Source organism: Coregonus lavaretus (assembly GCF_964263955.1).
Source record: "Coregonus lavaretus genome assembly, contig: HAP1_SCAFFOLD_1985, whole genome shotgun sequence".
NCBI lineage: Eukaryota > Metazoa > Chordata > Actinopteri > Salmoniformes > Salmonidae > Coregonus > Coregonus lavaretus.
Genome location: NW_028167117.1, coordinates 34,598 through 62,312, shown reverse-complemented (window position 1 = coordinate 62,312; position 27,715 = coordinate 34,598). Strand labels below are relative to the sequence as shown.

The 27,715-nt window shown below is 45.5% G+C and overlaps 1 protein-coding gene and 1 pseudogene across 2 annotated transcripts in view; both read right to left on the bottom strand.

Annotated features, from left to right (window-relative positions):
- Nucleotides 1-6,871: 6,871 nt before the first annotated feature.
- LOC311113859 (vertnin-like) lies at nucleotides 6,872-9,923 on the bottom strand (the record flags this gene model as incomplete). Its single annotated transcript, XM_084189147.1, has 5 exons — nucleotides 9,609-9,923; nucleotides 8,737-9,350; nucleotides 8,456-8,548; nucleotides 7,908-8,243; nucleotides 6,872-7,712 (listed from the first exon to the last, which is right to left on the bottom strand). Exons 1-5 carry the CDS (start codon nucleotides 9,918-9,920, stop codon nucleotides 6,872-6,874), a joined length of 2,196 nt encoding a protein of 731 aa, XP_084045273.1. The 5' UTR covers nucleotides 9,921-9,923.
- A 14,245-nt stretch (nucleotides 9,924-24,168) lies between these two features.
- The window catches only part of LOC311113857 (EMILIN-1-A-like), a 38,139-nt pseudogene continuing 34,592 nt past the window's right edge, over nucleotides 24,169-27,715 (bottom strand). The window contains exons 10-13 of the transcript in view: nucleotides 25,760-25,867; nucleotides 25,501-25,518; nucleotides 24,702-24,836; nucleotides 24,169-24,445 (exon numbers count right to left, since the gene is read on the bottom strand). The product of the transcript in view is annotated as an EMILIN-1-A-like (transcript). The remainder of the gene's footprint in view (nucleotides 24,446-24,701; nucleotides 24,837-25,500; nucleotides 25,519-25,759; nucleotides 25,868-27,715) is intronic.

Sequence of the window (27,715 nt, the reverse complement as noted above, 5' to 3'; positions counted from 1 at the left end):
AGTTGCTCTGCAGATGAGCTCGGCTCTATTGCTTGTGCAATAAAGTCTATCTTGATTCTACAAAACTCTGAAAGTGCTTTATTTTTTAATGAGGACAAGGATGATTTTCCACAACAAAGGCTCCCTGGTATCCATGAAAAGACTGCTGTGCTTTACCGCTCAGTCTGAGAGACACACAAACGTTTATGCACGCCACACACACACTCTCTCTGTTTCTCCTCCTAACTGCTATATGCTAATGCAGGAAGGCTCCAGCCCCCAGCCTCCAGCCAAACAAAGTGCTGTAGCTTAGCACCTCAGACAGACTCTATACTCTGGCGGGCGGGGGGAGAACACTGTGACAGAGAGAGAGAAAGAACACTGTGAATACCCCTCATAGTGGACAAGAGGAATTACCTATGTAAGAATACTGTTAAATCGACTACAGCTCAGCCTTCCAACACCATAGTGCCCTCCAAGCTCATTACTAAGCTCAGCGGCCCTGGGTCTGAACCCCTGCCCTGTGCAACTGGGTCCTGGACTACGCTGATCCTCAACACTGGGACCCCAGGAAGTTCAAGTGTGTCCTCTCAGCTCTCTATCTCAGGAAGCCTTTAGGTATTTTATTAGGATCCCCATTAGCTGTTGCAAAAGCAGCAGCTACTCTTCCTGGGGTCCACACAAAACATGAAACACGACATAATACAGAACATTAATAGACAAGAACAGCTCAAGGACAGAACTACATCAAAAAAAATGTTTTAACGGCACTACATATCAATACATACACACACACTATCTAGGTTTTTAAAAATGCCACACTGTCTTTGAATCAGCTGTTGTTTTCTCAGAGGAGAAACACATGCACACATTAAAAAAAGCATTCACTACTTATCCTTTTATCTATGAAAGGTCATTCACAACTAGCTCAATTTGTGTTTACCACTTCACACATTTATTTTGGGATTCCACCCCTGTAAACATCATTTGCCTGATGACGCGCGAGTGGAGAGCGCATTTGTTTCCACGTTCCACTCCTCAACACTTTGAAAAAGGTCAAAGGTAATTGAGGAGAGGACCGGGAAACCAAACAGGGATACTTCCACAAGATGGTGAAACTATCCGAGGGCAAGATGGAGCTATTTCCACCTGAGTAGACAAGGAAAATACTGTATCAGGGCCAATCTGTTCAGATGAACAGAACAGGAAGAGCCTTGGGGAGTAGGCCTTGGCAGTAGGGTTCGCTAGGTATGGCTGGGGAGTAGGCCTTGGCAGTAGGGTTCGCTAGGTATGGCTGGGGAGTAGGCCTTGGCAGTAGGGTTCGCTAGGAATGGCTGGGGAGTAGGCCTTGGCAGTAGGGTTCGCTAGGTATGGCTGGGGAGTAGGCCTTGGCAGTAGGGTTCGCTAGGTATGGCTGGGGAGTAGGCCTTGGCAGTAGGGTTCGCTAGGTATGGCTGGGGAGTAGGCCTTGGCAGTAGGGTTCGCTAGGTATGGCTGATGGCCCTCCTGATCCCCATCTGGTCTCTGGCTCCCAAAGATTAGATAGATACGGGTGTTTTTCCTTCCTCCCCCCCTCTACCCAGACCCTCTCTACCCTGACCCTCTCTACCCAGGCCCTCTCCCACCCTCTCTACCCAGACCCTCTCTACCCAGACCCTCTCTACCCAGGCCCTCTCCCACCCTCTCTACCCAGACCCTCTCTACCCAGACCCTCTCTACCCTGGCCCCCTCTACCCAGGCCCTCTCCCACCCTCTCTACCCAGACCCTCTCTACCCAGACCCTCTCTACCCAGGCCCTCTCCCACCCTCTCTACCCAGACCCTCTCTACCCAGACCCTCTCTACCCTGACCCTCTCTACCCAGGCCCTCTCCCACCCTCTCTACCCAGACCCTCTCTACCCAGACCCCCTCTACCCAGGCCCTCTCCCACCCTCTCTACCCAGGCCCTCTCTACCCAGACCCTCTCTACCCAGGCCCTCTCCCACCCTCTCTACCCTGGCCCCCTCTACCCAGACCCTCTCTACCCTGGCCCCCTCTACCCAGACCCTCTCCCACCCTCTCTACCCTGGCCCCCTCTACCCAGACCCCCTCTACCCAGGCCCTCTCCCACCCTCTCTACCCAGGCCCTCTCTACCCAGACCCTCTCTACCCAGGCCCTCTCCCACCCTCTCTACCCTGGCCCCCTCTACCCAGACCCTCTCTACCCTGGCCCCCTCTACCCAGGCCCTCTCCCACCCTCTCTACCCTGGCCCCCTCTACCCTGGCCCCCTCTACCCAGGCCCTCTCCCACCCTCTCTACCCTGGCCCCCTCTACCCAGGCCCTCTCCCACCCTCTCTACCCAGACCCTCTCTACCCAGACCCTCTCTACCCAGACCCTCTCTACCCTGGCCCTCTCCCACCCTCTCTACCCAGACCCTCTCTACCCTGGCCCCCTCTACCCAGGCCCTCTCCCACCCTCTCTACCCAGACCCTCTCTACCCAGACCCTCTCTACCCAGGCCCCCTCTACCCAGACCCTCTCCCACCCTCTCTACCCAGACCCTCTCTACCCTGGCCCCCTCTACCCAGGCCCTCTCCCACCCTCTCTACCCTGGCCCCCTCTACCCAGACCCTCTCTACCCTGGCCCCCTCTACCCAGGCCCTCTCCCACCCCCTCTACCCAGACCCTCTCTACCCAGGCCCCCTCTACCCAGACCCTCTCTACCCAGGCCCTCTCTACCCAGGCCCTCTCCCACCCTCTCTACCCAGACCCTCTCTACCCAGGCCCTCTCTACCCAGACCCTCTCCCACCCTCTCTACCCAGACCCTCTCTACCCAGGCCCCCTCTACCCAGACCCTCTCTACCCAGGCCCTCTCTACCCAGACCCTCTCCCACCCTCTCTACCCAGACCCTCTCTACCCAGACCCTCTCTACCCTGGCCCTCTCTACCCTGGCCCCCTCTACCCAGACCCCCTCTACCCAGGCCCTCTCCCACCCCCTCTACCCAGGCCCTCTCCCACCCTCTCTACCCAGGCCCTCTCTACCCAGACCCTCTCTACCCAGGCCCTCTCCCACCCTCTCTACCCTGGCCCCCTCTACCCAGACCCTCTCTACCCTGGCCCCCTCTACCCAGACCCTCTCCCACCCTCTCTACCCTGGCCCCCTCTACCCAGACCCTCTCTACCCTGGCCCCCTCTACCCAGGCCCTCTCCCACCCTCTCTACCCTGGCCCCCTCTACCCAGGCCCTCTCCCACCCTCTCTACCCAGACCCTCTCTACCCAGACCCTCTCTACCCAGACCCTCTCTACCCTGGCCCTCTCCCACCCTCTCTACCCAGACCCTCTCTACCCTGGCCCCCTCTACCCAGGCCCTCTCCCACCCTCTCTACCCTGGCCCCCTCTACCCAGACCCTCTCTACCCTGGCCCCCTCTACCCAGGCCCTCTCCCACCCCCTCTACCCAGACCCTCTCTACCCAGGCCCCCTCTACCCAGACCCTCTCTACCCAGGCCCTCTCTACCCAGACCCTCTCCCACCCTCTCTACCCAGACCCTCTCTACCCAGACCCTCTCTACCCTGGCCCCCTCTACCCAGGCCCTCTCCCACCCTCTCTACCCTGGCCCCCTCTACCCAGGCCCTCTCCCACCCTCTCTACCCAGGCCCTCTCTACCCAGACCCTCTCCCACCCTCTCTACCCAGACCCTCTCTACCCAGACCCTCTCTACCCTGGCCCCCTCTACCCAGGCCCTCTCCCACCCTCTCTACCCAGACCCTCTCCCACCCCCTCTACCCAGGCCCTCTCCCACCCTCTCTACCCAGACCCTCTCTACCCAGGCCCCCTCTACCCAGACCCTCTCTACCCAGGCCCTCTCTACCCAGACCCTCTCCCACCCTCTCTACCCAGACTCTCTCTACCCAGGCCCCCTCTACCCAGGCCCTCTCCCACCCTCTCTACCCAGGCCCCAGATCGTTCTCTCTCTGCACCCCTGGAACTCCTATCCCTCTCTCATCTACTTACACCTCTGTCACCATGCATACAATTACACCCCCCCCCCCCCCCCCCGCCAGCCATTCCCTTCATTAGCACAAGGACAATAGAGCAGACAGAATGGAGACTAGAGTCAGAAAGAGATCGTGTCATCATGGTCAAAGACTGAGTTGTGCATTTGATGCACTGTAACTCCCTATGGGGAGAGTGAATGAAGAGTTGCTTTCACCACCATCTTGCTCTTTTATGAGGTCAGACAATCTCATCTGAACCTTAGAAAAACTATGGTTGTTTTTCAAACACTTGTTGGTCAGACAGATTCAGTTGGCAATTCACATGAACTTCATGGCTACCTGTAAAAACGATCTGAAGCCCCACTTTGTTCCACTGCCTTTAGCTTTGATAAATGGGTAACATGACATGATATACAGAACACGTTCTGCCACTCAGAAATCAGATGATGATTGAGCAGACATTTGAAACCCCGCCTCTTTAAGGAATACCTGGGATAGGATCAAGTAATCCTTCTACCCCCCCCCCCCAAAAAAACATTGTAAAGTGGTTATTCCACTGGCTATAAGGTGAATGCACCAATTTGTAAGTCGCTCTGGATAAGAGCGTCTGCTAAATGACGTAAATGTAAATGTAAATGTCGGCACAGGTGAAAAAGACATCAGAAAATGAACAACCGCACTATGGCCCATTGACATAGCAGTTGGGAGAGAGCCATCGATTGAGAAAAGAACATGCCCCCTGTCGAAGCAGATTAAGAAGCCCACTGCGATCACCGTGTTTAGAACTCAGCTTGGTCGACGCCTCAGAAGACTAGTCCTACATCACGGTCTCCTCAAGCTCGAGGACAATGAACTACAACGGAATAAAAATCACACGTCTAAACTAAAGCTTGATAACCTGCTGCCAGGTATGTGAATGGAGTTAGAAGCAGTACGATTGGGTTGACTTGCAATCAAGCACAAGCCGAGTTTGAGTTGGTGGTTTTATTGATATTCTGCCTTATAGCAAAATGGGGTAAAAAATATTTTCCACTATGTGAGTGAGAAACATGTTGTTGTTGTTGTAGTACACTCCATCAGATGACAAACAAATAAATATGCAGAAACTGAAATATAGAATGTTTGGTTACTATGATGGCAGTTATACACCAGTGTCTAAAAATGTCAATACTCAAGAGAAAATGTGGTTTGGAAAAAAAATTACTGACATTAAAAATTTTTTTTATGTAAAAGTCAAAAACATAATTGATGAAAACTAACATACCATAGTTTAAGACTTCAAATATCAAGAAGACACTTCACAGTATAGTAACCAGACAAAAACATGATGGGTAGTTAAAAAAATTAAAAAAGTATGGTAATCATAAAGAAAATAGAGATTCATAAAAGGAAATATATACTCAATGAGGCCAATTAGTATATTATAATTACATGTTCTGGTAGTGAGTCCAGAAGTGTTGTAAACATTCATTAGTAAACAAATTTGTCAATGAAAATAAAACAAATGTGTCTTGAAAAGACAACCCTGTAACATATGGTGGAAAACCAATAAACCCCCCTCATACTGTTTGTGGTTGAGATATGTTCTGTATCCCAATGAAATAACATAGTGCAGAACACCTAGAGTTAGGAGACTCGCTGGGCCACAGCTATAGGTGATTACCTGTTTGGTGTAGCATCTACTGCTATATAAATCACACCATGTTGAAGTAAAGACCCTGAAACGGAAACAGCGATGCACCAAGTGAAATCATCCTTTTGGATGTACATTCAATTGTCACATTTTTGGGGGGAATCAAAACTCAGTGTTTGCAGAACATGCCTGGACAACCAAAAGGGAGGGGGGAAAAAAAGGATACACTTGATTTCTGAAACAAATACCTTTCCCCATAACTCAAACAGACTTCTTTCAATACAACAAATCAAAAAAAAAATACAAAATAAAATACAAAAAACTTCAACCACTACGAATCCTCCATAACTCAAACAGACTTCTTTCAATACAACAAATCAAAAAAAAAATACAAAATAAAATACAAAAAACTTCAACCACTACGAATCCTCTAGAACAGATACAGACTTCTTTCAATACAACTCATTAACAAAAAAAGGTAAACCACTTGGAATCCTCTAGAACAGATAGACAGACATCAAATGGATTAACAAAAACAGCACACCCTGAAAACAATTACTAACGAACTAAGAGAGAGATGAGAGATGAGATGAAAACCAACCAACCATCCTGAGAGAGATGGGATTAAAACCAACCATCCCGAGAGAGATGAGATTAAAACCAACCATCCCGAGAGAGATGATTAAAACCAACCATCCTGAGAGAGATGGGATTAAAACCAAGACTACAGAGACAAGAGGAGAAGGAACAACCATTCTCAAACAAAGAGCCATTTAAATAAAGCTCCACTGTCACCATCAGGGTGACTTTGAACTGCCTTTTGCCTGGAGGCCAGCGGAAGATTAGTGGAACAGTCTCTTTTCACACACGTGCAAATGTCCATGAGCTGAAGGTGATAGATAAAGGAATGGAGGGAGGACAGGAACAAACAAGGAGGAGGACAAATCATGATTAAGATGCATTTAGCTACAATTCCAATGCATTAGGCTTCACCCAGGTGCTCAAACAAACCTCCAACCAAACAAATACAGTGTGCTCAGTTGAAGAAAAATTGTGAAAAATCTACATCATAAAAAATAAAAAAGTGGGTGAGGGGGTGAGTTGATACTGATGGCTCTGTTTGAGGGAGTGAAGGGGGGAGAGGGGATAGTTTAGGATTCTGAAGAGACTAGAGACGAGAGCATTTCAGTTTGTTACAGGGACACCCTTCTGCTTAAAGCTACTGTAACAAAGTGTATGACCACCATTTCACTTGGTGCCCTCTCTCAGCCATGTCTCTCAGCCATGTACCAGTGGCACGCCGTGATGCAGGGCCCTCTTCCACATATAATAGGTAGAGCGGGGAGTCAGGGGGAAGTAGGACCTGAACTCTTTGAAGGTGGGGAAGGACTTCTCCTCGAAGCGTTGCTGGAGGAACAGCTTGGCCTTGGCCTTGAAGTTGGCCAGGACCACCAGATCCATCACAAACATCTGGTCGTCTGTTGCGGTGGTGGCGGCGGCGGACATCTTGGCTGGGTTGGGGAGGGGCAGGGGGGACCTGGGTAGAGGGAGAGGGGCATCAAAGGGGGGTGTCACAGAGGTTATTGTGGAAGGGCCTCTCGGACCCTCTGTTGGATCCCCCTCAGAGAAGAACACGTCCTGTGTCAGACCCCTCGTCTTCATCTCACTCTTCGTCACGGCGTTAACGTTCTCCATTACTGGGTTGTCGCTCTCCATAATATTCTCAGGTCTGTTCACCTCTAGAGACGGGTGGGTGATTTCCTCCTTCCTGTTTTGACTCGGGCCGTTGCGCCACATCCAATAGAAACAGAGTGACAGGGAGGGGTAGTTCACTTTGAACTTGGACAACGGCCATCTTGACTTCCACAACTTCACCTTGGCTGCTTCTCTCAGTTTCTTCCTGCGTAGGAACACCAGCCTGAAGCCTTTACGGTTGTTTCTACAGATCTTCATTATGGGGAAGACGGCGGCAGCGTGACCATGGCTCTCAGTCCCCCTGATAGGGGACAGACCACCGGTGGGGCTACTCTTATCCGCATCGGAGCCGTCTTCACTGCGTCTAGCCTTGTAGCTTCTATTGAACAGCATGGCCTCCCTTCTCCAGTTGTAGTATGTGGATCTGGATTATTTCAAATTAAAACTTTAGTTAAACTGCATTTCAAATTGTAACACACTTAACAGTAAATCAATAAAATGAAGGAGGGAGAAAGAAAGAAAACAGAAGGCAAAAAAAAAAAAAGATGAATAAAATAACAAAAAGACAAATCATTGATTAAAGGCCATGCTATACATCAGTCAAATCCTTGTGGCTGACCTGGAGATGCCTGGGAAGCTCCTCTTGAAGATCCTGAAGGGGAACGAGGTGTTCATAGCGATGCATTTCTGAAGAACCTTCTTGGCTTCCTGCATCAGCGCCAGGTTCTGGGCCCGTTCCCCGTCCATCTTATCATTGTTGTAGTTCAGGCCAAACAGACTGGCCACGCTGTTGTGGTGCTCTGGTTCTGGCTCTACCTCACGGTCCTCCTGCCCGGGCTTGGACTCAGGGGAGGACCAGGATTCCTGCTCCGTGCTGTCCCCTGGACTCACCTCCCCCGTGGAGAAACTACCGCCGGACGAGATCAGCTCGTGCTTCCAGGCATAGTAGGTGGACCTGGAAGAGAATCACATTGTTGTTGTTCCAAAGGAAAGGTCATTCAGCAGCATAACTATACAAGACAACGGCAGCATGACCATGGCTCTCTGGGCACAGAAAAGTCAAGTTAAAAATCGATATAATTTTTTGAACCATTTAAAAAACGATAAAAGAAGTACATCATGTGGGGATCTGAACTGTGTTGACGGTGCTTTCAGTGTCTTATTTACCTGGAGATCTCAGGGAAGAACTCTTTAAACTGGTGCAGTGGGATGAGATTCCCTTCCAGGTAGCACGCCTGGACGAAGTGTTTGGCCTCGTACCTTCACAGAAAGAGATAGACAGATTAATACTCATTCAATGTCAGCAGAAGGTTAAAACATACAGACCAAACAACACAAACAAACACAACAAGCCATTAAAAAGTGGGAAAGTGCCAGAGTGCCATGATGCTGATGTCATCAGTATCTACAACAGACAAAGAGTATTAAGGAGTTGTATAGAGGTGGACCTGGCAGCAGATTTCTTGCGGTGCTCCTGTGTCTGCCGCCTCCAGCGGTAGAAGGTGCTCTTGGTGATGTTGTACTTGTCCTTCAGACTGGAGTAGGATAGGTGAGAGTCCCGGTTGAGAAGCTCCAGGGACTTCAGCGGGGGGACCCTCTGCTCGTCGTTAGGACTGCCCATCTGGAGGTCACTAGCCTGGACTAACGCTACAAAGACTCTGGGTCTGAACCTGGAGCTGGTGGAGCCCCCCTCCAGCTCTCCAGACCACATGATGTGCATGGTGATTGGATCCAGGTCTTCGGGGTAGGACCTCGGTCTTATCAGGCGGTTGAAGTAGGGCCGTATCTTGAGGTTGTACATGGGGTAGACAGAGTAGATGTTGCACCGGAGGACAGAGGAGAGGGCGTAGAGGTGCCACATGTTGGCATAGGAGCCGGAGAAGCAGGAGGCTTTGACGTCGGCGTCGAAGATAGCCTCGAGGACAGAGAGGGGGAGGTTGAGCATATCCTGGGACTCCTCGGCACACAGGCTGAACCTGGCTGCCTGCAGCATCACCTTGGAGTCGATCATACCACCCAGGTAGTACCTCTTCCACAGCAGCATGTCCACCACTGTACGCACCTGGAGGGAACGGAGGACACGTACAGTACAAATTAGGCTACAGACCGATACAGTAACTAATTATAATCTTGCAAACATGTGTTGTCAGAATGCAGTATTTTTATATTTTTGAAAACATGGAAAATACATTTTAGCTCTGAGTTATCCACATTCAAAATGACGTAAATTATAACCTTCATGCTTTGGAAATACAAAATCCACAGAAGCCAATGAAACACATATTTCATTCAAATGCAAAAAGAAACACTTCCTGCTCACCTGTAGCTCCACACTGAGACTAGTAGTCCCCACTAGCAGCATGCTGGCTGCATCAAACAGCAGGTTCCCCTCTCCCTTACAGACCAGAGGTAGGAGGCCTCCAGGGGCGTCAGCAGGGTACAGGCTATGGGCCACGCCGTCGATGCCTGCCCAGTCAGGGAACTCCTGGCAGGAGGAAGAGGGTAGGGTGAAGGGGGTCAGGACCTGGTGGACCTCCAGAGCTACCCTGGTGAGGGCGTCCAGGCCGGAGCTCTCTGTGGCATCCTGCAGCTCCCCCAGGACTGACAGAACCACCTCCTTCCTTTGAATCATACCTGCTGGGACACAGAGACAGGACAGAGATAGTTATATAGGAAGATGCACAGAAAACCTTACACAAATATATTGTACAGAAACTGTACAGAAGCTTGTCCAGTAGATATCTTTGATCACATTGAATGAAAATGTAATTCTGCATGTAAAAATGTATAGAGTAGACTAAACAAGAAATCTGCTTACGGTTTTGATTGAATAGGCCCTGAAGATACATACATTTATAACTGACTGCATGTGATTGAATTCTACTGTCCCGATTTTGGAGGCATGTGTGGAAACATTAGCTGCACATGTTCAAACTAACAAGTATTACACTGCTTAGTGAAGGCATATTTATATGCCTGTGACAATATTATTTTAAGGCATCTTAAAAAATATTAAATTCCCTGTTAGAAAATGTAACTCATGTGTAAAACACCCAATAGCAGTCTCCACCGAGAGAAAAGTCGATTATTTACCGCGCTAAGTGAAGGCAATTGTGCCATAATATCAGCCTAATTCAACGCACGAAGACGACGTGTGGTACGCAGTACAATAATAAGTGTGGTGACTCGAAGAACTATGGGTCATTACAATTATAATCATTTCATTCAAAGAGAAAACGAAGCAGACAACATTCTCTACACTACTGAACTCTACTGATTCATGGTCATTATTTAAACGCGTGCGCAAAATTGCACCAACCAACTTTGCCCGAGAACAGTTTAGAACAGGGTTCTTCAATTCCGGTCCTGGAGGGCCGAAACACTTCTTTTTTTTATTTCTACCTGGTAGTTAATTGCACTCACCTGGTGATCCAGGTCTGAATTAGCACCTGATTAGAAGGAGAGGATGAAAAACAGAGGTGTTTCGGCCCTCCAGGACCGGAATTGAAGAACCCTGGTTTAGAATATATGCCAATTTTTCTTCCGATTACATCTCTGCAGTACTTTATACACTGATAAAATAGTCATTCCTTACCTGAAATATTTGGCATAAAGTTTCCGAAGAGGACGTCACTCACTTCTGGAGTGGTAAAACACACAGCATAGATTCTGAGCTTTGGTTCCAGCTTCTCTCTCAGGTAGTTAGTCCATTGTGTGTGCATGTAACAATGTCATTTGCGTGCTTGAACCAATTCAGCCAACCTGGGACCACTCCAGATGGGACACTTAGGAGAGAGATTTGGGAGTGATAAGCCCGACCTCCCTTCAGGAAATTGTCAATTGCCGAATAGTTTTTTTGTTGTTGTCTGTGCCTTCAGAAAACACCGCCTCCTCCTTCCCTCGCACAGGGCCAGGGTCAATTTCAATGTGAAGCGTTAACAAAAGCCGTGGTGTCAAAGGCTGTGGGTAGAGCAGCAGTTCTATGGCTTTATCGGCTTGTTGGCTGCCACCTTATTATGGGCTTGTCTTGTTTGGACTGGTTGTGTTTTTTCACGCTGTTGCTCAATAGGCCTAGTTAATTTCCAAGTTTTATTTGTGAAGTTCAAGGGGTCAAAATGCTTTCCAATACATGATAGAAATGTTTTACTCATATCAGGCTTGTAGGATATTCAATAACTTATAAAGAACATTAATTATTTAACTTGAGTTACAACAGCACACTTTGTGTTGCGTGGTGACATAGCTTCCCCCTTTATCCGGGTTTGGCCGGTGTAGGCCGTCATTGTAAATAAGAATGTGTTCTTAACTGACTTGCCAAGTTAAATAAAAAATAAAATAAAAAGATGAAAAGATAAAGCCCTCATAGAAATGTCCACCAAATAACGGTGACCTCACTGTGTTCTTTCTATACCATTCTGGAATATTCTCTGCACTTTCTTATGATTCTTTTTTAACTTTGATTCCTAAATGTTGCACATATAATCCTTAATAATAATAATAATAATATGCCATTTAGCAGACGCTTTTATCCAAAGCGACTTACAGTCATGCGTGCATACATTTTTTTATATATATATTTTATTTTTTCCTTACAAGCCCTTAACCAACAATGCAGTTTTAAGAAATAATACCAAAAGATAAAATACAAATAAAAAATCACACAAAAAATACAATATAAAATAATACGAAATAAAAGTAACAAATAATTAAAGAGCAGTAGTAAAAATAACAATAGATATAAACCTTGAGAGTCTGATGACCCATGTATCACTCTCAGAACCCCTACTGACCAGACTACATTTAAGTCATTTAGCAGACACTCTTATCCAGAGCGACTTAACAGTTAGTGAGTGCATACATTTTCATACTGCCCCCCCCCCCACCCCCCGTGGGAAACGAACCCACAACCCTGGCGTTGCAAGCGCCATGCTCTACCAACTGAGCATTTGTAAGTCGCTCTGGATAAGAGCGTCTGCTAAATGACGTAGATGTAAATGTAAATGAGCTACAGGGGACTGTAGGACTAGAGTGGAGGCAGGGTAATGTAGCAGTGGAGGCAGGGTAATGTAGAAGCAGGGGACTGGAGGACTAGAGTAGAGGCAGGGTAATGTAGCAGCAGGGGACTGTAGGACTAGAGTAGAGGCAGGGTAATGTAGCAGTGGAGGCAGGGTAATGTAGCAGTAGAGGCAGGGTAATGTAGCAGTAGAGGCAGGGTAATGTAGCAGCAGGGGACTGTAGGACTAGAGTAGAGGCAGGGTAATGTAGCAGTGGAGGCAGGGTAATGTAGCAGCAGGGGACTGTAGGACTAGAGTAGAGGCAGGGTAATGTAGCAGCAGGGGACTGGAGGACTAGAGTAGAGGCAGGGTAATGTAGCAGTGGAGGCAGGGTAATGTAGCAGCAGAGACATGGTCCAGTGTGGCTCAGTTGGTAGAGTATGGAATTTGCAATGCCAGGGTTGTGGGTTTGATTCCCATGGGGGGCCAGTATGAAAAATAAAGTATGAAAATGTACGCAGTCGCTCTGGATAAGAGTGTCTGTTAAATGACTAAAATGTGTTTGTGGTGCGGAGCTGCAGATCTTCCTGTTTCTCATACCTCTGTCCTGCAAGCCTTTTGTTCCCCACACACTGCACAACCACCCAGAATGTCAACCACACCAGACTAAACCCATCTAATCTATGCATACACACACACACACACACACACACACACACACACACACACACACACACACACACACACACACACACACACACACACATCAAAAAAAAAAAAATCAACACACACACCACCTCCCCCCACGATTTGAGCATTTGTCTGCCCTCTGTCCAATGCCGTCCTGGGTAGACGTGCTGGTGCCTGGATGTTCTGGTGCCTGGGGTTCAAGAGGTTGACCTACAGCTTATCTGCTACATGGAGGGAGACAGAGACGACCCAGACTGGCTGGAATGGGTCAGACCACAGTTAGCTGTAAATATGCATGAAATAATAGTAGGCTACAGGTGGATGGATGTGAATATTCAAACCTATTTTAGGATAGATTATAGACAGGAAAGTCTAAACCGGTCTCTCTCTCTCTCTCTCTCTCTCTCTCTGTCTCTCTCTCTCTCTCTCTCTGTCTCTCTGTCTCTCTCTCTCTCTCTCTCTCTCTCTCTCTCTCTCTCTCTCTCTCTCTCTCTCTCTCTCTCTCTCTCTCTCTCTCTCTCTCTCTCTCTCTCTCTCTCTCTCTCTCTCTCTCTCTCTCTCTCTCTCTCTCTCTCTCTCTCTCTCTCTCTCTCTCTCTCTCTCTCTCTCTGTCTCTCTCTGTCTCTCTCTCTCTCTCTCTCTCTCTCTCTCTCTCTCTCTCTCTCTCTCTCTCTCTCTCTCTCTCTCTCTCTCTCTCTCTCTCTCTCTCTCTCTCTCTCTCTCTCTCTGTCTCTCTCTGTCTCTCTCTGTCTCTCTGTCTCTCTGTCTCTCTCTGTCTCTCTCTCTCTCTCTCTCTCTCTCTCTCTCTCTCTCTCTCTCTCTCTCTCTCTCTCTCTCTCTCTCTCTCTCTCTCCTCTCCCTCTTACACAATCTCTTTACCTCTCTCTCTCGCTCTGTCAATTCAATTTCAATTTTATTTTCAATTCAATTTCAATTTAAGGACTTGGCATGGGAAACTTATGTTAACATTGCCAAAGCAAGTGAAGTAGATAGTAAACAAAAGTGAAATAAACAATAAATATTAACAGTAAACATTACACTCAGAAGTTTCAAAAGAATAAAGACATTTCAAATGTCATATTATGTATATATACAATGTTGTAACAATGTGCAAATAGTTAAAGTACAAATGGGAAAATATATAAACATAAATATGTGTTGTTCTTCACTAGTTGCCCTTTTCTTGTGGCAACAGGTCACAAATCTTGCAGCTGTGATGGCACACTGTGGGTTTTCACGCAGTAGATAAGGGAGTTTATCAAAATTGGGTTTGTTTTCAAATTATTTGTGGATCTCTGTAATCTGAGGGAAATATGTGTCTCTAATATGGTCATACATTTGGCAGGAGGTTAGGAAGTGCAGCTCAGTTTCCACCTCATTTTGTGGGCAGTGTGCACATAGCCTGTCTTCTCTTGAGAGCCAGGTCTGCCTACGGCGGCCTTTCTCAATAGCAAGGTTATGCTCACTGAGTCTGTACATAGACAAAGCTTTCCTTAAATTTGGGTCAGTCACAGTGGTCAGGTATTCTGCCACTGTGTACTCTCTGTTTAGGGCCAAATAGCATTCTAGTTTGCTCTGTTTTTTTGTTAATTCTTTCCAATGTGTCAAGTAATTCTCGCTCTGTCTCTCTCTCTTTCATGATGTTTTCCACCATTGATTTGACTGGCATTGTTGTGTTAGGAGGACTGCTGCTCTCTTTTTTCTCATTCCTCACATCAAAAGAAGCTATTTCATAATAAGAGCTGTAGTAAAGGCCCCTATTTCATAATAAGAGCTCTTGTAATGGCCCCTATTTCAATAATAAGAGCTGTAGGAGAGGCCCCTAGCAATAGATTACTACACAGCTAGTCGGCAGGAGGCCCTTGATTTAAAACCAATTACTTTCATTCTGTAATTTCATTTCAACCCCCACATCCCAACAGATATTTCCCACAGGGGAGATATTGGCCACATCCCAGGGAATATATTGGTTCGGAGTCATTTTTCCCCATTTTCTCCAACTCTGCTTAGTCTGGTTCTGTCTTCACTACGGAACTTGTGGGTGTTTGTCATTTTCTATGTAAGTCTTATATTTGTGTGTGTGGGGGTGGGGGGGGGGGAGGGCATATTACTTGCTTGATATTAATATTTCAAGTTTGTTTTAATAATGTTTTAATGTTTAAAATGCTGTGTTTGTAGTTAAGCTTTGGAATGATCCCAGCAACCAGTTACAATGAAAGTGTCATTTGCTATCTGTACATAAAGCTGCTTAACTGACTGTTCTGGACAAGGATATCCTGCTGTGTTCTTATTCACTTCCCATTGGCTGGTCAGACTGATATTCTGGTCTTGTCTTGACCTGGCTCAGCCTTTGTAGAGTGGAGTCCATTGACCTTGAGTGTGTTGATTAGCTGTACTGTGCTACACTGGGAACACAGGAGGGTGGCCTGGACAGAGGTGTTTAAATGCTAATAGAGCAACACTGAGGTTGGCTCCGATAGTCTCTCACATGCTGTGCGTTTGTGTGTGTGTGTGTGTGTGCCCGTGTGTCTGTGTGTGTGTGTGTGTGTGTGCCCGTGTGTCTGTGTGTGTGTGTGTGTGTGTGTGTGTGTGTGTGTGTGTGTGTGTGTGTGTGTGTGTGTGTGTGTGTGTGCCCTGCCCGTGTGTGTGTGTGTGTCTGTGTGTGTGTGTAGGGGGAAGGGGAGGACTGCAGATCAGTGAAGACAGTCCACCGGTTCACCTTTGTGCCCCCATTGATTTTGTTAGTCACTCTCACTCAGATATCATATGAACATGACATAAGTCATGGCAAAATGAGTAGAATTGCATGAAATTAGTTTTAAAACAGCAACTTTTGGCTCTACACCCCATGACAAAATTAGTAGAAATGCTTTAATAATATAATAATAAGCCATTTAGCAGACGCTTTTATCCAAAGCGACTTACAGTCATACATTGCATACATTTTTACGTATGGGTGGTCCCGGGGATCGAATCCACTACCCTGGCGTTACAAGCGCCAAGCTCTACCAATTGAGCTACAGAGGACCACCATTTTTGCAATTTAAAAAAAATCCATTGCCAAGAGGGTTCCGCTTAGGGCCCCCAAAAGGATAGAGGCCTGATGAGCTTCTCTGATGTTTTCCTGAACTTTCCAATACCTCTCTGATGCATTTCAGTGACTTACTGCTGCAAATACAAATTGTTACACCTTTCCCATATTCAAGTTATTAGCCATATGACCCATGTTCAAGTTATTAGCCATATGAACATAGGAACTTGGTTGCAGTTTCTGTGCCACAATGGTTATTTTTTTAATACATATTTAATACTGGTAATCAGAATGTGTTGCTAGATGTCAAGTTATATGGCTACAATTTGATTAATGTTTGAAGTGTGATTTTATGATTGCTTGCTAAAAAGCTGTTGTTTAAAGACCCTAAAAAGCTATTGTTTATCTTTTATATTTTCTACTGAACAAAAATATAAACGCAACATGTAAAGTGTTGTTCCCATGTTGGGCGGCAGGTAGCTTAGTGGTTAAGAGCGTTGTGCCAGTAACCGAAAGGTCGCTGGTTCTAATCCCCGAGCCGACTAGGTGAATAATCTGTCGATGTGCCCTTGAGCAAGGCACTTAACCCTAATTGCTCCTGTAAGTCGCTCTGGATAAGAGCGTCTGCTAAATGACCAATTATTTTAATTATTATGTTTCATAAAAGATCCCAGATATTTTCCAAACGCACAAAATAATTATTTCTCTAAAATGTTGTGCAAAAATGTGTTTACATCCCTGTTAGTGAGCATTTCTCCTTTGCCAAGATAATCCATCCACCTGACAGGTGTGGCATATCAAGAAGCTGATTAAACAGCATGATCATTACACAGGTGCACCTTGTGCTGGGGACAATAAAAGGCCACTCTAAAATGTGTAGTTCTGTCAAACAACACAATGCCACAGATGTCTCAAGTTTTGAGGGAGCGTGCAATTGGCATGCTGACTGCAAGAATGTCCACCAGAGCTGTTGCCAGATAATTGTATGTTTATTTCTCTACCATAAACCGCCTCCAACGTTGTTTTATAGAATTTGGCAGTATATCCAACCGGCCTCACAACCGCAGACCATGTGTAACCATGCCAGCCCAGGACCTCCAGATCCGGCTTCTTCACCTGCGGGATCGTCCGAGACAAACCAGCCGAACAGCTGATGAAACTGAGGAGTATTTCTGTCCGTAATAAAGCCCTTTTGCGGGGAAAAACTCATTCCCATGGCTGCGCCCCTGCCCAGTCATGTCAAATCGATAGATTAGGGGCTAATTAATTTATTTCAATTGACTGATTTCCTTATATTAACAGTAATTTAGTCAAATCTTTGAAATTGTTGCATGTTGTGTTTATATTTTAGTTCAGTAAAGATAGATCATGTCTATTTGTTCAGCCCATGCCCCACCATGCAGATTATGGTGTGGTCCTCTGTAGCTCAGCTGGTAGAGCACGGCGCTTGTAACGCCAGGGTAGTGGGTTCAATCCCCGGGACCACCCATACACAAAAAATGTATGCATTTTTATCTTTATTTAACTAGGCAAGTCAGTTAAGAACAAATTCTTATTTACAATGACGGCCTACACCGGCCAAACCTGGACGATGCTGGGCCAATTGTGTGCCGCCCTATGGGACTCCCAATCACGGCCGGTTGTGATACAGCCTGGAATCGAACCAGGGGGTCTGTAGTGACGCCTCAAGCACTGAGATGCAGTGCCTTAGACCACTGCGCCACTCAGGAGCCCATGCATGCATGACTGTAAGTCGCTTTGGATAAAAGCGTCTGCTAAATGGCATATTATTATATTTTGGCCCACCACTCAGATTTTGCCCCACCATGCAGATTATATTTTGGCCCACCATGCAGATTATATTTTGGCCCACCATGCAGATTATATTTTGGCCCACCATGCAGATTCTATTTTGGCCCACCATGCAGATTCTATTTTGGCCCACCATGCAGATTATATTTTGGCCCACCATGCAGATTATATTTTGGCCCACCATGCATATAATATTTTGGCCCACCATGCAGATTATATTTTGGCCCACCATGCAGATTATCTTTTGGCCCACCAAGCCCAAAAATTGATGCACCCCTGGCCTATGCTTTACCTGATTAAGACTATCAACAACTTCTGAAACTTTCACAGAAATAGACCTTTCGCGTAAGTCAAGTATTTATGTGAACATGAGTTGATGTGTGAAGATGATAACAGCATCTGTTCTAGTTTTTCTTAGTTTTGTCAGTGTTTTAAGAAAAATATTGAATGTCAGCTCCGCATGCTAACGCAATGGGCCACTTGGCAGCAACATCCATCTGTACCTACAGTACCCACAGGCCACTATCTCTGTACCTACAGGGCACTATCTCTGTACCCACATGGCACTATCTCTGTACCCACAGGGCACTATCTCTGTACCCACAGGGCACTATCTCTGTACCCACAGGGCACTATCTCTGTACCCACAGGGCACTATCTCTGTGCCTACAAGGTGCTATCTCTGTACTATCTCTGTACCTACAGGAATCCTGGCCTGCTACATCCTGTCCTGTAGAGTGATATCCTATCCTGTAGAGTGATATCCTGTCCTGTAGATTGATATCCTGTCCTGTAGAGTGATATCCTGTCCTGTAGAGTGATATCCTGTCCTGTAGAGTGATATCCTGTCCTGTAGAGTGATATCCTGTCCTGTAGAGCGGCATCCTGTCCTGTAGTGTGATATCCTGTCCTGTAGAGCGGCATCCTGTCCTGTAGAGTGATATCCTGTCCTGTAGAGTGATATCCTGTCCTGTAGAGTGATATCCTGTCCTGTAGAGTGATATCCTGTCCTGTAGAGTGACATTCTGTCCTGTAGAGTGATATCCTGTCCTGTAGAGTGACATTCTGTCCTGTAGAGTGATATCCTGTCCTGTAGAGTGATATCCTGTCCTGTAGAGTGATATCCTGTCCTGTAGAGTGATATCCTGTCCTGTAGAGTGATATCCTGTCCTGTAAAGTGATATCCTGTCCTGTAGACTGATATCCTGTCCTGTAGACTGATATCCTGTCCTGTAGAGTGATATCCTGTCCTGTAGAGTAATATCCTGTCCTGTAGAGTGACATTCTGTCCTGTAGAGTGATATCCTGTCCTGTAGAGTGATATCCTGTCCTGTAGAGTGATATCCTGTCCTGTAGAGTGATATCCTGTCCTGTAGAGTGATATCCTGTCCTGTAGAGTGATATCCTGTCCTGTAGAGTGATATCCTGTCCTGTAGAGTGATATCCTATTCTGATACATCCTGGCCTGCATGGTCACAATTTCTCTTGTTGACAGTGGATCACTGATATGAGTCATTGCGGCCTGGACTGAAACAGAAACAGTAAACCGCTGTTGGGAGTTTTGACAAGCCCTGTAGTGATGATTGAAAAAGTACACTACCGTTCAAAAGTTTGGGGTCACTTAGAAATGTCCTTGTTTTCCATGAAAATATACATGAAATGAGTTTGAATAGGAAATATAGCAAAATGCATAGGAAATGTAGTCATTGACAAGGTTAGAAATAATGATTTTTAATTGAAATAATAATTGTGTCCTTCAAACTTTGCTTTCGTCAAAGAATCCTCTATTTGCAGCAATTACAGCCTTGCAGACCTTTGGCATTCTAGTTGTCAATTTGTTGAGGTAATCTGAAGAGATTTCACCCCATGCTTCCTGAAGCACCTCCCACAAGTTGGATTGGCTTGATGGGCACGTCTTACGTACCATACGGTCAAGCTGCTCCCACAACAGCTCAATAGGGTTGAGATCCGGTGACTGTGCTGGCCACTCCATTATAGACAGAATACAAGCTGACTGCTTCTTCCCTAAATAGTTCTTGCATAGTTGGAGCTGTGCTTTGGGTCATTGTCCTGTTGTAGGAGGAAATTGGCTCCAATCAAGCGCCATCCACAGGGTATGGCATGGCGTTGCAAAATGGAGTGATAGCCTTCCTTCTTCAAGATCCCTTTTAACCTGTACAAATCTCCCACTTTACCACACACACAAAAAAAAAATGTATGCACGCATGACTGTAAGTCGCTTTGGATAAAAGCGTCTGCTAAATGGCATATTATTATTTATTATTATTACCACCACTAAAGCACCCCCAGACCATCACATTGCCTCCACCATGCTTGACAGATGGCATCAAGAACTTCTCCAGCATCTTTTCATTTGGTCTGCGTCTCACAAATGTTCTTCTTTGTGATCCGAACACCTCAAACTTCGATTTGTCTGTCCATAACACTTTTTTCCAATCTTCCTCTGTCCAGTGTCTGTGTTGTTTTGCCGATCTTAATCTTTTCTTTTTATTGGCCAGTCTGAGATATGGCTTTTTCTTTGCAACTCTGCCTAGATGGTCAGCATCCCGGAGTCGCCTCTTCACTGATGACGTTGAGACTGGTGTTTTGCGGGTACTATTTAATGAAGCTGCCAGTTGAGGACCTGTGAGGCGTCTGTTTCTCAAACTAGACACTCTAATGTATTTGTCCTCTTGCTCAGTTGGGAACCGGGGCCTCCCACTCCTTTTTCTATTCTGGTTAGAGACAGTTTGCACTGTTCTGTGAAGGGAGTAGTACACAGCGTTGTACGAGATCTTCCGTTTCTTGGCAATTTCTCGCATGGAACAGCCTTCATTTCTCAGAACAAGAATAGACTGATGAGTTTCAGAAGAAAGTTATTTGTTTCTGGCCATTCTGAGCCTGTAATCGAACCCACAATTGCTGATGCTCCAGATACTCAACTAGTCTCAAGAAGGCCAGTTTTATTGCTTCTTTAATCAGCACAACAGTTTTCAGCTGCGCTAACATAATTGCAAAAGGGTTTTCTAATGATCAATTAGCCTTTTTAAATGATAAACTTGGATTAGCAAACACAACGTGCCATTGGAACACAGGACTGATGGTTGCAGATAATGGGCCTCTGTACGCCTATGTAGATATTCCATTAAAAAACTGCTGTTTCCAGCTACAATAGCCATTTACAACATTAACAATGTCTACACTTTATTTCTGATCAATTTGATGTTATTTTAATGGACAAAAAGAATTGCTTTTCTTTCGAAAACAAGGACATTTCTAAGTGACCCCAATCGTTTGAATGGTAGTGTATACAGAGGCTGGACATTCTTTGAATACTTTGTAAAAAAAAAAAAAAAGATTAGATTGCCTGGTAAAAGATGCATCCCAAAAAACATTCCATTCTGGAGACAGACTCCATCCTCCTGAACTCCAATACATTCCACCACTCATCCACTCTGGACCCATTCTGGAGACAGACTCCATCCTCCTGAACTCCAATACATTCCACCACTCATCCACTCTGGACCCATTCTGGAGACAGACTCCATCCTCCTGAACTCCAATACATTCCACCACTCATCCACTCTGGACCCATTCTGGAGACAGACTCCATCCTCCTGAACTCCAATACATTCCACCACTCATCCACTCTGGACCCATTCTGGAGACAGACTCCATCCTCCTGAACTCCAATACATTCCACCACTCATCCACTCTGGACCCATTCTGGAGACAGACTCCATCCTCCTGAACTCCAATACATTCCACCACTCATCCACTCTGGACCCATTCTGGAGACAGACTCCATCCTCCTGAACTCCAATACATTCCACCACTCATCCACTCTGGACCCATTCTGGAGACAGACTCCATCCTCCTGAACTCCAATACATGTCAGCAGACATCCAGAGAAAACTGGACCCATTCTGAAGAGGCTATCCAGAAGAGACTGTTTTGTCCTGTCCTATAGTGTCCTGTCCTGTAGTGTCCTGTCCTGTAGTGTCCTGTCCTGTAGTGTCCTGTCCTGTAGTGTCCTGTCCTATAGTGTCCTGTCCTGTAGTGTCCTGTCCTATAGTGTCCTGTCCTGTAGTGTCCTGTCCTGTAGTGTCCTGTAGTTTCCTGTAGTGTCCTGTAGTGTCCTGTAGTGTCCTGTCCTGTAGTGTCCTGTAGTGTCCTGTCCTGTAGTGTCCTGTAGTGTCCTGTCCTATAGTGTCCTGTCCTATAGTGTCCTGTCCTGTAGTGTCCTGTCCTGTAATGTCTTGTCCTGTAGTGTCCTGTCCTGTAGTGTCCTGTCCTATAGTGTCCTGTCCTGTAGTGTCCTGTAGTGTCCTGTCCTGTAGTGTCCTGTCCTATAGTGTCCTGTCCTGTAGTTTCCTGTCCTGTAGTGTCCTGTCCTGTAGTGCCTTTTCCTGTAGTGTTGTGTCCTGTCCTGTCCTGTAGTGTTCTGTAGTGTCCTGTCCTGTAGTGTCCTGTCCTGTCCTGTAGTGCCCTGTAGTTCCCTGTCCTGTAGTGTCCTGTCTTGTAGTGTCCTGTCTTGTCCTGTAATGTCTTGTCCTGTAGTGTCCTGTCCTGTAGTGTCCTGTCTTGTAGTGTCCTGTCCTGTAGTGTCCTGTAGTGTCCTGTCTTGTAGTGTCCTATCTTGTAGTGTTCTGTCCTGTAATGTCTTGTCCTGTAGTGTCCTGGCCTGTAGTATCCTGTCTTGTAGTGTTCTGTCCTGTAATGTCTTGTCCTGTAGTGTCCTGGCCTGTAGTATCCTGTCTTGTAGTGTTCTGTCCTGTAATGTCTTGTCCTGTAGTGTCCTGTCCTGTAGTGTCCTGTCTTGTAGTGTCCTGTCCTGTAGTGTCCTGTAGTGTCCTGTCTTGTAGTGTCCTATCTTGTAGTGTTCTGTCCTGTAATGTCTTGTCCTGTAGTGTCCTGGCCTGTAGTATCCTGTCTTGTAGTGTTCTGTCCTGTAATGTCTTGTCCTGTAGTGTCCTGGCCTGTAGTATCCTGTCTTGTAGTGTTCTGTCCTGTAATGTCTTGTCCTGTAGTGTCCTGTCCTGTAGTGTCCTGTCTTGTAGTGTCCTGTCCTGTAGTGTCCTGTAGTGTCCTGTCTTGTAGTGTCCTATCTTGTAGTGTTCTGTCCTGTAATGTCTTGTCCTGTAGTGTCCTGGCCTGTAGTATCCTGTCTTGTAGTGTTCTGTCCTGTAATGTCTTGTCCTGTAGTGTCCTGGCCTGTAGTATCCTGTCTTGTAGTGTCCTGTCCTGTAGTGTCCTGTAGTTCCCTGTCCTGTCCTGAAGTGTCCTGTCCTGTAGTGTCCTGCCCTGTAATGTCTTGTCCTGTAGTGTCCTGTCCTGTAGTGTCCTGTCTTGTAGTGTCCTGTCCTGTATTGTCCTGTAGTATCCTGTCTTGTAGTGTCTTGTCCTGTAGTGAAGAAGACTCACATTACTTTCAATATTTTACCCAGATTTTAGCAGAGATGCAGAGAAGCATATTTAGTTTATTTTAAAAAATAACCCCCACTCGGGAGGATACAGACAGCTCAAGAGTTATTGTTAGATATGTAGAAAAAAAAAAATATATATATATATATATTTACATAGAATTAAGCATAATGATTACAGCTCTAGATTGCAGGAAAAAGCTGTTTCAGGTGTTTTAAAAATGTGGACGACCCCCCCCCCCTAGGCCACTCCAGGACCTTAATGTGCTTCTTCTTGAGCCACTCCTTTGTTGCCTTGGCCGTGCAGGGGATCAAAAACTTTTTTCCCTCACTGCATACTTCAGAACCATATAGAAATTGAAAGGTGTTCAATAATAACCCAGGACAACTATCCCAGAGTCATATTTGTGGGTGTAAAATATTTTTTTATTCTTGTGTGATACTTCAAAAACAAACTAGTTTGCTTTGAACTTTAAGAATATGTGTGAGACCTCCAGCCCAGCTTATGATGATAGCTGAAACAAGAAACATTCAACTTTATAATGCCGAACAAACTATTGAATTAATACAATGTAAAAACCCTGCAGTGTTATCTCCTTTCAAAGGAAGTTAATGTCAATGAATAAAGTGTAATGGCCCTTTGTTCCGATTAATCTGTTCCTTTAAACTGGGAAACACAAAACAAATCATCAAATGGATAGATCGATAAAAGGATACTTCTTCAACTTAATGTTTTTCTTCATTCATAAAGACAGAGTTATATCTTCATCATTGATTCAACCTTGATCTCAGACACTGTCCTCTTAGTCACTTCTGGCTGTCTCAGTAAGCACCATCAGACTCATCCTTCTTGTACAAACCATCCAATCAAATGGCCTCAAACTGACAGTCCTAGCCAATCAGACCGCCTCATGCTGACAGCCTAGCCAATCAGACGGTCTCATACAGCAGCATCCCGCTGAAGATGGTGAGGGCTTCAGAAGAGTGGGCCAGTTTCCCGGTGACCAGGTCGACGCAGACGGTATTTCCCACCTTCATAGGGCCGTGTCATGGGTTTCTCCAGCCCCTCTGATTGGTAGCCTGCAGAGTCCCCCACGCGCCACGCCATAGTTACACTTAGATAGGACAGCCTCAATCTTCACATTCTTATGGCATGTTAGGGTAGCGCTGAACAAGTATTTACCACTCAATGGGGCTGTGAAGTAACCTGGGGAGACAGAGACATGTTATAGCAAGTGATATTAACTTCAATTTTCTTGGACAACAAAGTTGTATTGTAAAATATATAATGATATAGCAAAAAAAAATAACTGTGTCGTGAGTGTTTTGCATTCAAACAAGCACAACATACAGTATATCAGAATTCAGTATTCATTATTTACTCAAATAAATACTCCAGTCTAAGATTCAAGAACTAAGATGATAAAATATTGACAGAGATGTACAGTATCCCAAACACACACCTGTGTGTTGGTTATGGACCTCCTTCTTGTTGACAAAGACCTTGTTGAAGACTATGGTTCCTGCCCTGGCCTGTGGGCGGGTCAGAGCTGCTGAGAAGAACAGACGAGGAACATGGGCATCTGATCCTGCTGGACCTGGTACCAGGGGAGAGAGGTGTGTTTATCCTGCTGGACCTGGTACCAGGGGAGAGAGGTGTGTTTATCCTGAAGGACCTGGTACCAGGGGAGAGAGGTGTGTTTATCCTGCTGGACCTGGTACCAAGGGAGAGAGGTGTGTTTATCCTGCTGGACCTGGTACCAAGGGAGAGAGGTGTGTTTATCCTGAAGGACCTGGTACCAGGGGAGAGAGGTGTGTTTATCCTGCTGGACCTGGTACCAGGGGAGAGAGGTGTGTTTATCCTGCTGGACCTGGTACCAGGGGAGAGAGGTGTGTTTATCCTGAAGGACCTGATACCAGGGGAGAGAGGTGTGTTTATCCTGCTGGACCTGGTACCAGGGGAGAGAGGTGTGTTTATCCTGCTGGACCTGGTACCAGGAAGAAGAGGTGTGTATAGAGATGTGGATGTATCATAACACATCGGTGGCGTTAGTTAAAGCCTATGTAGATCTACTATCGTATGACACAATACAGGAGGACGCAACGTACTTAAAGGCTACAGTACAAACACTGAGTACAAACATACATAACACGCTAACAAACCTAAATGGTCAAATTCAGGATTCAAGTGAGGACAGATGAGAGAGTTATCACACAGTGCTTTCATGTTAACATTATGAATGAAGAGATACATGAACATACCTTCTTCACCTTTCAGACCTGGGATGAAAGAACAAATGAACAGATGAAATAACAGAACACTGATTTATTTCATTTTAGAGTTAAAAGTATAGTTATGGTTATTATAACTTTGTCATTATTTTTCATTTTTATAAGATTTGAGAAGAAATTAAAACCCTGCACTCTGCACGTGCCAGTGTCGATGGTATTTATTAAGACCTCACAGCCTTTCCAGAGCTTCTGTATCACTTTGTGAAGATCAAATGTGTGTTTGTTTTACCTGGAGGTCCCAGGAGCCCCTCCTTGCCAGGTTTGCCTTGGGACCCTTCTCCTCCTTGGGGTCCAGAGTAGCCCCTCTCTCCCCTTGGACCAGGCAGACCAGGGGAACCTTACACATGGAACAAAGGATGTGTTATTTTTGGACAGCTGATGCATGCACACATATTTTGTCTTAGGAAATATACCTTTTTTTTAGTTTTGTTGTTGATACTTATCAATACAAAATGAGTATGTGGGCACAGAGTGTCACAGGTAATGCTGTGATATTAACAATACATTCTCTCAAGAGAACATTCCAGAAAACAGAACAGCCGGATAGAAGCGCTCTTTACTAAGTTCAGAGTCTACTTAGTGAGATACACCACCTGCCTAGAAAACTATTCAGCAAGACACACCACAGACCAGGCTCCAGGGACCAGTTACTCTCTGTACTTTAAAATAGTCTACTCAGGCAGAGCCACACCAGAGCAGAGCAGAAAGTGTGCTTCCCAAATAACACCCTATTCCCTATTTAGTGCACTACTTTTGACCAGAGCCCTATGTTGAGGTGACTGAGGAGGACAGTTAATCATCCCAGACACGTACTAGGTTTATTTCTGGATAAATCTCATCTAAACTACTGCCCCCTTGTGGATTAATAAAGTACAATCTCATCTAAACTACTGCCCCCTTGTGGATTAATAAAGTACAATCTCATCTAAACTACATTCCCCTTGTGGATTAATAAAGTACAATCTCATCTAAACTACTTTCCCCTTGTGGATTAATAAAGTACAATCTCATCTAAACTACTTTCCCCTTGTGGATTAATAAAGTACAATCTCATCTCTCATCTCAAGTAGTAATGATATCTCTGCAGTCTGCATTCATGCTTGTGGCTTGGGCGTACACTTCACTCACCAACATCAGTCCAAATCAACTGAAATCAACTAAATGACTTGTTGAGTTGTTGTTGAAGTTACTGAAAGTTGATTGTCCAATGTGATCACATCACACCAGAGAAGCTCTGGCCATTCAAACTTCTCCGCCAGTTCATTGTGAAAGCTGTGACCTATTTTATATCCATCAAGCAATAGCAAGGTGCTTCTTTCCCCAATATATATATTCAGGGATAGAACCACCCAGTTTATAACACTAGCTACATCATTACTGTTATAGTACTGTCAGCCAATCAGCATTCAGTGCTAGAACCACCCAGTTTATAATACTAGTTACATCATTACTGTTATAGTACTGTCAGCCAATCAGCATTCAGGGCTAGAACCACCCAGTTTATAACACTAGTTACATCATTACTGTTATAGTACTGTCAGCCAATCAGCATTCAGGGCTAGAACCACCCAGTTTATAATACTAGTTACATCATTACTGTTATAGTACTGTCAGCCAATCAGCATTCAGGGCTAGAACCACCCAGTTTATAATACTAGTTACATCATTACTGTTATAGTACTGTCAGCCAATCAGCATTCAGGGCTAGAACCACCCAGTTTATAATACTAGCTACATCATTACTGTTATAGTACTGTCAGCCAATCAGCATTCAGGGCTAGAACCACCCAGTTTATAATACTAGTTACATCATTACTGTTATAGTTCTGTCAGCCAATCAGCATTCAGGGCTAGAACCACCCAGTTTATAATACTAGTTCCATCATTACTGTTATAGTACTGTCAGCCAATCAGCATTCAGGGCTAGAACCACCCAGTTTATAACACTAGTTACATCATTACTGTTATAGTACTGTCAGCCAATCAGCATTCAGGGCTAGAACCACCCAGTTTATAATACTAGTTACATCATTACTGTTATAGTACTGTCAGCCAATCAGCATTCAGGGCTAGAACCACCCAGTTTATAATACTAGTTACATCATTACTGTTATAGTACTGTCAGCCAATCAGCATTCAGGGCTAGAACCACCCAGTTTATAATACTAGTTACATCATTACTGTT